The 12,282-nt window shown below is 27.4% G+C and overlaps 2 protein-coding genes across 2 annotated transcripts; both read left to right on the top strand.

Annotated features, from left to right (window-relative positions):
- The first annotated feature begins 2,539 nt into the window (after positions 1-2,539).
- LOC113389693 (serine protease 45-like) lies at positions 2,540-7,357 on the top strand. Its single transcript, XM_026626709.1, has 6 exons — positions 2,540-2,599; positions 3,125-3,217; positions 3,686-3,786; positions 3,874-4,018; positions 4,561-4,719; positions 7,109-7,357. Exons 1-6 carry the CDS (start codon positions 2,540-2,542, stop codon positions 7,355-7,357), a joined length of 807 nt encoding a protein of 268 aa, XP_026482494.1.
- Positions 7,358-8,574: 1,217 nt separating this feature from the next.
- On the top strand, positions 8,575-12,278 carry LOC113389692 (trypsin theta-like). The gene is made up of 6 exons (XM_026626708.1): positions 8,575-8,634; positions 9,112-9,219; positions 9,681-9,775; positions 9,874-10,021; positions 11,994-12,147; positions 12,226-12,278. Exons 1-6 carry the CDS (start codon positions 8,575-8,577, stop codon positions 12,276-12,278), a joined length of 618 nt encoding a protein of 205 aa, XP_026482493.1.
- Positions 12,279-12,282: the final 4 nt, after the last annotated feature.

The raw sequence follows: 12,282 nt of genomic DNA, 5'->3' as shown, positions 1-12,282 counted from the left end.
TAGGATTAGTGCAAAACTAACAAGATGGTAAAGTGCAACTTGCCTAAAGGCACTTTTCGAACAGCATTTTGCATGTGACATATCAAATGAAAGGTGTTGAAACGTACATTACGAATATAATATTTGTTTTTATTTTATACGAAAAATGTAGATGTAGCATACGAAAAATATCATTGAAGGACACAAACAAGGTTCACAAAGGGTAATAGCGATTTGATGCTTTCGGGTTAATGGCTTATATATATATATATATATATATATATATATACATATATTACCTTTATCATTCCAATATCATCTCGACCATGGCTCCCTTTTCCAAAATCGAAATGATTCAAAAGCAATTTCGACTCTGACCATTGTCCTTTGGTAAGATAGTTGGTTGAGACGTCTGTCTCTCCTGCCAAAACCGTCAAGGCTTCAACACTGGTATAAAAATAAATTAATTTATATATAACACATATAGTTGTCTATATAAAAAATACTTTAAATATTATACAAGTGTTTTGGGTATAAAACAAACCTTTCATCTGCCAAACAATGCGCTGCAGTCAGCACCCAGTTCACTTTAATCAAAGATCCTCCACAATGGTGGAAGAAATTTTTTAATATAGAAACCTATGGTAATAAAAATAATAAAGGACAATTTTAATAACAAAAGGTGCAGGTTTAAAAAAATAAATAGAATATTTATTTTATATCGTCACGTATATTTGTGATACTTGTTTTATTAAAGCACTTTCAAATGTGAAAATTAATTACAACAAGTTTTGGATATTTTTTATAAAATCAAGTATCGTGTATATGTCGCCTATAGTTTATTGGTTACATGCATAAATTCACAAGCCAATGAAATTAATAAAAACAATTATTGAATGTTGTATGTCATTCCAATGTTTTATTTAAATAAACTTGGGAATATAAAAAAAATCAACTATATAAATTACATACATAAGATTTGGTAGTAATGAAAGAAAAATAGTCAAATAAAATGTTTTGGTTGATTTTATATGCATCATAGATACGTTTATCAATTGCATTTTATATTGATTTAATAATTAAATAAATTTTAAACTTACCACGAAGGGAAATTTATCAACAGTTGTTTCCTGTCCGCCGCCGATAACTCCTTTTCTTTTGTTTTTAACACTTTTTTTCCTGGGTTTCTTAGTTGTATTTTCAAAATACTTTAAAAATTACAAAATAAACAATTATATAATAATTGAAACAACTATGTTGCTGATAAAAATTAAATTAAAATACTCTAAATAAAATCTGTATACATGCACTTTATCTGTGTATATTCCATGAAAAATCTGAGAATTTTCTACAATATTTTTGATTTTCTATAGCGATTTATGAGTATACCGAGTTGTTATAAGATGTTATGATGTTAGAAAATACTTTAGATTATTTAATTTTGCATAATTTTGCCGAATATTTTATTAATATTGGAAGAACAGTTTTAAGGTTATAAGATATTTACTAAAAATAGTCACGAATGAATTTGTTCACTAGTCAAGTCGATGTAAGAGATAAATACGTGTGCGCGCTGGGATCAATTTTTGTACTTTTAAAAAGCGATTTTAAAGTATACCGAGTTGCTGTAGGGCATTATGATGTTAGAAAATATTGTTGAGTATTTAATTTTGAACAAATTTGCTGAATACTTCATTTATTTTAAGCGAATCGTTTAGAAGTTACATTAAATTTGCCAGTCAATACACAAAAGTGCTGTTTAGGCTATGAATAATGCAACAAGTCTATATAAATCCGTGTGTACTGTTAATATATAAAACCTCGAAATAAAGATGATATTTTACAACAATTTTTTTCCTGTTACTGTTTTTTTTAATTGCAGCAGAATTTTATGATCCAAAGCGTTGATTTGATCAAATTTGGGGTTCTTTAAGACCCCAAAATATAAAATTATTACCTCATTCCCATCATCTTGTCTTGTACGAATTGTTTCAAAAAATTTTCCTTGTCTTTGCATTGAACCAAGAACGAAATTAAATTTTTTGACTTCTTGTATCATTTCCAAGTCTGTGTCTTTTTGGTTATTAATTTTATCCTCAAAATCTCCGCACGGTAAAATTAGTATTAAAATTAAAATGGTTTGAAAAATGTGCATTTTAAAAAATTAAATTTAAAAATTATGTTGTACATATATATATTTATAAATCAAAATTTTATTTAAATTAGACTGTTCTTTAAACATTTTTTAGAAAAATAAATTAACAAAAATTGATTTAAATTTTTCATAAATATTCAATTAATTGTGACATTTTTTATATAATAACGTAGGCGACTAAAATCCTAAAATTTCAAACAAAACACACTGTCAAAATTTTTAAAATTTTGTTAGTAGTTTAAACTTAATTTTAAACTAACAATTTAGTTTTGTAAAATGAATATGTACATTTTATGTTTAATACTATTTTTACCCTACGGTGATTTTTATGATAAATATAATAAAAATGGTACGGGCTTGGAAATTACACAAAATGTCAAAAAATTTAATTCCATTCTTAATAAAATGCAAAAACAAGGAAAATCAATTGATACAATTGATGCAAGACAAGATGACGATTATGAGGTAATAATTTGATATTTTGGGGTCTTAAAGAATCCCAAATTTGATCAAATCAACGCTTTGGGTCATAAAATTCCGTTGCAATTAAAAAAAACAGTAACAAGAAATAAATTGTTGCAAAATATCATTTTTATTTCGAGGTTTGATATATAAATAGTACACACGAATTTACATAGACTTTATGCATTATTCATAGCCTAAACAGCACTTTTGTGTATTGACTGGCAAATTCAATGTAACTTCTAAACGATTCGCTTAAAATAAATGAAATATACAGCAAATTTGTACAAAATTAAATACTCAACAATATTTTTTTACATCATAATGTCCTACAGCAACTCGGTATACTCTAAAATCGCTTTAGAAACTCAAAAATATTGAAGAAAATTCTTGTACTTTTATGTGAGATGCACAGTTAAAGTGCAACTGCATGTATACAGAATTTGATTAGAGTATTTTAATTTAATTTTTGAAAATTCTTGAATTTTTTTTTTAATAACATAATTGTTTCAATTATTGAATAAATAGTTTTATTTTGGAAGGGATGATGATAATATAATCATGAGAAAAGGACACATCGTCGGTGGAAAGGAAACAACTATTGATAAATTTCCCTTCGTGGTAAGTTAATAATTTATATAATTATTAAATCAATATAAAATTCAATTAATAAACGTATTTATAATACATATAAAATCAACCAAAACATTTTATTTGACTACTTTTCCTTCATTACTACCAAATCTTATGTATGTAATTTATATCGTTGATTTTATTTTATACTCAAATGTTTATTTATTTATAATAAAACATTTGAATGGCATACAACTTTCATTAAATGTTTTTAATTATTTTATCGGCTTGTGAATTTATGCATGCAACCAATAAACTATAGGCGACATATACACGATACTATGATTTTATAAAAAATATCCAAAACTTGTTGTAATTAATTTTCACGTTTGAAAGTGCTTTAATAAAACAAGTATCACAAATACACGTGACGATATAAAATAAATAATCTGATTATTTTTTAAACCTGCACCTTTTTAATTAAAATTTTGTTTTATCATTTTTATTTTACAATAGGTTTGTATATTAATATTTAGTGCACCTTCGAAAGTTTGTGGAGGATCTTTGATTCTTCCAAATTGGGTGCTGACGGCAGCACATTGTGTGGAAAAACAAAGGTTTGTTTTATACAAAAACACTGTATGATATTTAAAATATATTACAACATATGTGTTATTCATAAGTAAATTTATTTTTATTCAAAGTATTAAATCCATGATGATTTTGGCCGGAGAAACCGACTACAAAGTCGACGTCAATCATCTTACTCAGGGTCAATGGTCGTTGCCGAAATTGCTGGTGTATCATCCTAATTATAGAAAAACTGTTGACGATATTGGATTGATAAAGGTATAATATATATAAATATATATATATATATATATATATATATATATATATATATAAACCAAATAGTTAGTCATTGCATCCCTGCTTTCTTTGAACCCTTTCTGGTCACAAAGTTCAAATTCAGTTCATCATGAACAATTCTCTTATAAATGATGTATATCCTACCAAACTTTATTTATTTAGTGTTATTAATATTATTAGTGTTTATTAACACATTTACTGCTGACCTTGTATTACTGATATATTCCCCTGAGCAAATTTTTTTATACATTTGATATAAAATTAAAATTAGCATATTCCTAAAATATCAAGCAAATTGGAGCACAGTAAAAAAATTCACAGGGCACACACTTTTTTCCTCTCCATTTACTGTAATAATTTTGTTGATCGTAGGTTGAATAGAGCACATGTGAACAGGATTTGACAAATTTATTCACTTCAAATATGAACTTTCCATTTACCGCCTTTCATTTCCATTGTCTGCCTTCAGATAAATCATTTCGGAGTAGAAGTAAATGTGTTTCTATTTCCATTTGTTTTAGACCAGTTCCAATTTTGTGGAAAATAAGTTTGTACAATTCATAAAATATGCAACTCCAAAGATCAACAATAATGTCGAAGATTTGACCAAATTGAGTGATACTGGCATTGTCATGGGTTGGGGCGATACCAGGCAGCAAAAGGCAGCGCAAAGTATGTATGTATGTCGATATTTTGTCATAGATTTTAAAATTTAAAAGCCATTCGATCAAACTTGTTGAACACTCTTGCGTTGGTTAGCTTTTTGATACGATCGGCTGAGCCATTTCTTTACAATTTGTAAAAAAGTGTAACAGTTTTTGTTAGCCATATATATATATTTAATATATAAAATTCTTCTGTAATGCAGTATGAAAGGTTAATCTTCCTAAACGATTATTCGGATTTTCATAAACCTTCCTGAAGTTTGTTAAGAGAATTTTCTAGGATTTTTTGATTCATAGAAATATAGTTAGATTGTAGAAATAAATGGAAAAAATTACAAAAAACCGCTTATCATTGATTGATATTGAAAGTATTTGAGGCATATTTTGACATTAAAAACAAATGAAGACTGTCATTTGCCAAATATTTCCATTAAATTAACTTAAATTAAGGTAATTTATATCAATTAAAATCTTAATAAATCAGCGTTTTATGAAGTGTTCTAAGAACAATATTAGGCTAGATATAAAAATCGGGTTTTATAGTGCTCGAAATAAGCTTTAAAATGAGTACTTCTGCGTGTAAAATTATTGATCTATCATGCAAATAAAAGACGCATACAATGTTTTTTTTTCATTTAAATCAAATAGTTTATGAGTGCCATTTCCACCAAAATTAAAAATAATCATATTCCATCTAGAATTAACTTGGTTTAAGAGATCTTGATGGATTCTGGAAAATACCACAACTTTAGTACAAACGATTTTCAAAAAACTCATGATTTCATGAAAAAAAATCTATTTAAAGAAATAACAATTTTTTTATTATTATATCTCTGAAAGAATAAAAGATACGTTTACAGGTATACAGATGAAAATTCAAGGTCTTTTTCTGACTATTTTTTTGCTTTTTATTATTTTTCTGTTACACAAATATTGATAGAGTTATGATTGTTTAAAGAGTGCGCGGCTGTAAACCAGAGTGTCTTTCAAGCCCTTTAACCCTTCACCGTTTCAAAATAAGAGCAGTTACGGTAAAATTTATCATAGAGAAAGTTGTAGCTCATTTAATTACCTTTAAAATAGTATAGTACAAGTTCTGATAAAATCAGAATTAAAAGAGTTATAATCCAATTAATGCGGGGATGGTGACGGAGTGCAAGTTGTTTTCACTTCTGAACTTAAGATTTAGATTAGCTTATTTCCAAAATATCATGCAAATTGGAGCACAGTAAAAAAATCACAGGGCACACGTTTTTTTTCTTTTCATTTACTGCAATAATTTTGTTGATCGTAGGTTGAATAGAGCACATGTGAACAGGATTTGACAAATTAATTCACTTCAAATATGAACTTAAGTAATAATGTATATTTAATTATTGGTGGGAAAAATGTAATTAAGATATTAAAATTACTAAAAGCCATTTAAAATATGGTACAAAATTATAAAAATTATAGGCAACATTATTGATGCAATTATTTTGGGTAGAAAAATCCAAAGTGACAATATTGTACCTTTATCGCAAATGCTATATATTAATTCTTTTTGAATTTGTTATACTTTTTAAAAGACTTTAGTTTCCAATACGTATATCTTATGCTATAAATCACAAAGGCAGACGATGATTTTTTGTGTGATAAATTTGGAAAATCAATGTTTTAGTCGTGAATAAACAAAAAATCATTCGTCTACAGGTATGACTAAAAATATTGTATAGCACTTGGCATTAAAATAAATTGAGCTATTGGAAATAAATTTGTTCTATAAATTGCAGTGTATAATTTTTTATATACAATTTTATTGGACATATTTTAAAATTAGTTAAAGGGATAATTAAAGTGTTAACTGTGGGAATTGAGAATCATCATTATTTTGTTTGAAGCAGTTTTACATTTAACATCACTCATATATTTGTGTATATAGTAATTCGAAAATCAATAATTATTATTTTTAATTGAACGGTAAATATTAGTATAGGATATTAAAAAAAGTAGATGTGGGTGCAGGACAACGTCTGTCGGGTCATCTAGCATATATATATATATATATATATATATATATATATATATATATATATACTATCTGTTTTAGCTTCACCTAACCTGCATTATGTGGAACTACCATTGATATCGAACGCGAAATGCAAAAACTTAAGACCTTCTTTGAATATTACGAAGGATCACTTCTGCACCTTGTACGAAGCTGGAGGAAAAGATGCCTGTTTTGTAATTGAAATTTATTTGTGTAAACAATTTAGTTGATAAATTTTGGTAAAACAATCTGTAGATTTCAAAAACCTGATCTAGATACACTCAAAACTTTCGTGCATGGAGATTTACAAATCTAACCAAAGTGCCACAAAACAATTTTTAACCCTTCATCATTTTATTCATTATCTATTACCAGGGTGATTCTGGTGGACCTCTAGTTTGGGAACAGAATGGTGAATATGTTGTCCAGGGTATTATTGCTTTTGGTGAAGGTTGTGCCAGGAAAGATGTTCCTGGTGTCTACACCAGAGTTGACAAGTATACGAGCTGGATAAAAGATGCCATCAGGACTGATGGAAAATCTGTACGGATGATTACTTCCGATGCAAACAAACTGAATTCTATTGTTTTTGTGGTTGCATTTATTGTATCAGCAATGGAATAGTCTAATGTAATTGAAATTATAATATATATATATATATATATATATATATTTATATTGAAATGTTTATTTGCAGCAAAATACTCCAAATAAAAATAACAATAGATAATATAAATGTGTCTCATCATTCTGCAATTTAGCAAGTTCTAACAAAAAATATTCACCAGTTTATGAATATTTGCTAAAGGTTATAACAAGGTTGATTTTAACTAGTTGTAGATAGCATTTTGCCTTAAGGCAAGTTGCATGACTTGTGTGGTTAACTAAATACCGACTTAGTTAACAAGATATCAATATATTAATTTACGAGTGATTTATAAGTATACCGAGTTGCTGTATGGCATTATGATATAAAAAATTATTGTAGATGAATACATTTTTTTTAATTCCACATTATTGCAAAATAAAAACGCCTCTAATACATTTAAATTTTAATTAATTTTCATAATTCAACCACTTTTCGTAAGACTACAATATTTTAGTATAAGACCATGATCAGAAAAAGTTTTATAAAAATCATCCAAAAAATTTTTTTTAACAGTTAATTACGATAAAACTGCTAGGCCGATCTTTGTCCAAAACTAATCAGTATCAATCTCAAACAATATCTTTCGAACAGTTTTTGAATTTTGAAAATCGATTCAGGATTTTTTGCTAAAACGTACTCGTACACTTTTGTACTTATCTGTTAATACAAAGAAACGGCTCAGCTGATCGCCGCACAAAACTGACAAACGCTAGTCCTTATCGAGTTACATCTAATGGTTTTTAAATTTTTGAAATCGGTTCAGCCGTTTTTGAGAAAACGTTGACGAAAGCCAAAAATAGCCCACATACACAGTTTTTTCAAATTTGGTTCTATTTGATTTAGAATGACTTCAAACGTCTAGAAAACATAAAATTAGGAAATCGGACTTTTGGGCAAAATCATAAACATCTCCTTTGAAAAATTAAAAATTTAAATTATATTTTTACTATTGTGACATTTTTCCATGATGACTAAAATCTCAAAATTCCAAACAAAACACATTGTCAAAATCTTTTAAAATTTTGTTAGTAGTTTAAACTTAATTTTAATTTAGTTTTTTAAAATGAATATATACATTTTATTTTTAATACTATTTTTACCATACGGTGATTTTCACGATAAAAATAATAAAAATGGTTCAAGCTTGGAAATGAAACAAAATGCCAAAAAATTTAATTCCATTCTTGATAAAATGCAAAAACAAGGAAAATTGAATAATACAATTGGTGCAAGACATAATGACGATTATGAGGTAATAATATGATATTTCCAAATTAGATCAAATCAACGCTTTGGGTCATACAATTCTGTTACAATTTAAAAAAAACGGTAACAGGTAATAAATTGTTGCAAAATATCATTTTTGTTACGAGGTTTTATATTATATAACTAGTACACATGGATTTATATAGACTTTATGCATTATTCATAGCCTAAACAGCACTTTTGTGTATTGACTCGCAAATTTAATGTAACTTCTTAACGATTCGCTTAAAATAAATGAAATATTCAGCAAATTTATTCAAAATTGAATACTCAACAATATTTTCTAACATCATAATGGCCTACAGCAATTTGGTGTACTTTAAAATCGCTTTTGAAAGTACTAAACTTTTAACTGAAAGTGCAACTGTATGTATACAGAATTTTTTAGACTATTTTAATCTAATTGTTATTAACACATAGTTGTTTTATGTATTATATAATTGTTTATTTTGCATTTTGAAAGGATAATGAAAATTCAAGCAACAATTCCTCAAAGATGATTAATAAAAACAAGAGAAAAGGATTTATCGTCGGTGGAAAGAAAACAACTATTGATAAATTTCCCTTCGTGGTAAGTTAATAATTTATTTAATTATTAAATCAATATAAAATTCAATTAATAAACATATTGATGGTACATATAAAATTAACCAAAATATTTTATTTAAATACTTTTCCTTCTTCACTACAAAATTTCATGCATGTAATTTGCATCGTTGATTTTATTTTATATTCAAATGTTTATTTAAATAAAACATTTGAATGGCATACAACATTCAATAATTGTTTTTATTTATTTTTTGGCTTGTGAATTTATGCATGCAACCAATAAACTATAGGCGACTTATACACGATACTTGATTTTATAAAAAATATCCAAAAACTTGTTGTAATTAATTTTCACGTTTGAAAGTGCTTTAATAAAATAAGTATCACAAATATACGTGACGATATAAAATAAATAATCTGATTATTTTTTTAAACCTGCACCTTTCACTATTAAAATTTTACTTATCATTTTTATTACCGTAGGTTGCTATTTTGAAATTTTATTCGCACTTTTGTGGAGGATCTTTAGTCAAAGTCAACTGGGTGCTGACCGCTGCTCATTGTTTGGCACAGGAAAGGTTTGTTTTATACCCAAAACACTTGTATAATATTGAAAATATTTTATTATAAAACAACTACATGTGTTATATATAAATTAATTTATTTTTATACCAAGTGTTGAAGCCTTGACGGTTTTGGCAGGAGAGACAGACGTTTCGACCAACTATCTTACCAAAGGACAATGGTCACCGTCGAAATTGCTGGTGGTTCATTTGGAATTTAGGGAAGATCGAGGGGTTTATAATGATATTGGAATGATCAAGGTAATAATATATATATATATTATATATATATATATATAATATTATATATATATCCCCAAAGCATCAAATCTCTATTACCCTTTGTGAACCTTGTTTGTGTCCTTCAATGATATTTTTTGGGTGCTACATTAACATTTTTCGTATAACATAAAAACAAATATTATATTCGTAATATACGTTTCAAAACCTTCCATTTGATATGCCACATGCCAAAAGCTGTTCAAAAAGTGCCTTTAGGCAAGTTGCACTTTACCATCTTGTTAGCTTTGCACTAATCCTAAATTTTATATTTTTTGTGTGATGTAATAAATAAAAATAAATATTAGATTCGTGTTGTGCTCTTCAAGACCTTTCATTTGATATGTCACATGCAAAATTGTTGTTCGAAAAATGCCTATCGGCAAGTTGCACGTGGTCATAGTGGAAAAACAAGTGATGAGCGGTACAACTTTTTGCATGCATGCAGTAAGTTTTTGATTGCTATTTATGAGTATACCGAGTTGCTGTAGGGTTTGAGATATTAGTCAACATTATAGATTGTTTAATTTTGCACAAATTTGCCGAATACCAGTTATATATTAATCGAATGGTTTGGAAGTTACAAGAGATTTAATAAAGCAATGCACGCTTATAAACTTGTACTTGGTCTTTAAAAGCAATCAACAAAATCTAAATAAAGTAAGGAAGTTAATAAACAACAACGTACTGTATGAACAATTATTTTTAACGAGCTCTTTAGGACGTACCGTTTGTACTAGATTGCTGTAATTTGGATTTGTTAATCTTAAATATATATGTTTTGATAACAATTAATAAAATCAATAGGTTTTCTTTAAAACAATACAAGATAATTAACAAAATCTATATAAATGACAAAAGTTACTGAAGAACTACGTACTATATGAATTTTGATGAGCTTGACGAGTAAAATGATATTATATAACTATCAATTTTATTTAAGAATATTGAAATTTTAATATGTTATTCCTCAATATGTCTATTATGACACCAAATACTAAAATCGATGAGACTTCTAACAAATTTTCTAGATATTTACAATAATACGAGTAGGTTACATTGACAACAAAATGGTTATTCTTAATGTATGCCTAGGAAAGTTTAAATTTTGTTTAAAATAATTTTGCTCGTTCCAGAATATTCTTATTTTAATATGTTATTCCTCAATGTGTCTATTATGACACTATATACTAAAATCAATAAGTTTTCTAACAATTTTTTTAAATATTTACAATAATACGAGTAGGTTTCATTGACAACAAAATGGTTATTCTTAATGCCTGCCTAAGAAAGTTTTAATTTTTTTTAAAAATAGTTTTGCTCGTTCCAGAATTCTGTAAGTTTAATATGTCATTCTTCATTATGTCTTTTATGACACCAAATACTAAAATCGATGAGTCTTCTAACAAATTTTCCAGATATTTACAATAACGTGAGTAGGAAACGTTAACTACAACAAAAGTTATAATTTGTAAAGAGCCTAAGAAAGTTTTTTTTATAGTTTCGTTCATTCTAGTATATTGCAATTTTGAGTTACTTTAGGGCATTATGCTAAAAGACAGTATTGTAGATAATTTAATTTTCTACATATTCACCAAAAACACTATTAGTATTAAATAATTGGTTTAGAAGTTACAAGAGTTCTAATGAATAAATGCACAGTGCAGACAAGTCAGTAACGTCACAAGAATGTCTTTGCACTTACTTTAAGTACAGTACACGATTTTCAAATGCGATTTTAAAATATACCGAGTTAATCTAGAACATTATGACACAAGACAGTATTGTCGGCAAAAATAATTTTGTCCAAATTCACCAAATACACTATCTAAATTAAACCCCTAGTTTGGAAGTTACAAGACTTATAACAAATAAATGCAACTGTAAACCATCCACAGCTGTTCTTACAATTATTGCTAAACATTGCCTTAAAATTGTCTTCCAACTATTTCAGACCAGTTCGAATTTCGCCGAAGATGACTACGTCCGATTGATAAAATATGCAACTCCCACAATCACTAACAATGCCGAAGATTTGACCGAATTGAGTGACACTTGCATCGTCATCGGTTGGGGCGACACCAGGCAACAGAGGAAGAAGAGGACAAGTAAGTGATTTGTTGAAAATTTGGTAAAAAATATTAATTGACAAGTTCTTGGGTGTTTTAGCTTCAAATATCCTCCAGTATGTGGAATTACCACTGATATCCAACGAGGCATGCAGAAGGGAAAAACCTGAGTAC

Source organism: Ctenocephalides felis, unplaced genomic scaffold (genome assembly GCF_003426905.1).
Source record: "Ctenocephalides felis isolate EL2017-DRISC unplaced genomic scaffold, ASM342690v1 CF-g0.4_SCAFFOLD_03573, whole genome shotgun sequence".
In the NCBI taxonomy this organism is placed as follows: domain Eukaryota; kingdom Metazoa; phylum Arthropoda; class Insecta; order Siphonaptera; family Pulicidae; genus Ctenocephalides; species Ctenocephalides felis.
This window is presented reverse-complemented; position numbering and strand designations above follow the sequence as displayed.

Excerpts from the sequence above, each read along its gene's own strand:
- LOC113389693 (XM_026626709.1), top strand. The coding sequence starts at position 2,540 with ATGCAAAAACAAGGAAAATCAATTGATACAATTGATGCAAGACAAGAT. Across the intron at positions 2,600-3,124 it reads GACAAGATGACGATTATGAG|TTTTATTTTGGAAGGGATGA; the intron begins GTAATAATTTGA and ends TTGAATAAATAG. Across the intron at positions 4,720-7,108 it reads AGGCAGCGCAAAGTATGTAT|GGTGATTCTGGTGGACCTCT; the intron begins GTATGTCGATAT and ends ATCTATTACCAG.
- LOC113389692 (XM_026626708.1), top strand. The coding sequence starts at position 8,575 with ATGCAAAAACAAGGAAAATTGAATAATACAATTGGTGCAAGACATAAT. Across the intron at positions 9,776-9,873 it reads CATTGTTTGGCACAGGAAAG|TGTTGAAGCCTTGACGGTTT; the intron begins GTTTGTTTTATA and ends TTTTATACCAAG. Across the intron at positions 10,022-11,993 it reads ATGATATTGGAATGATCAAG|ACCAGTTCGAATTTCGCCGA; the intron begins GTAATAATATAT and ends CAACTATTTCAG.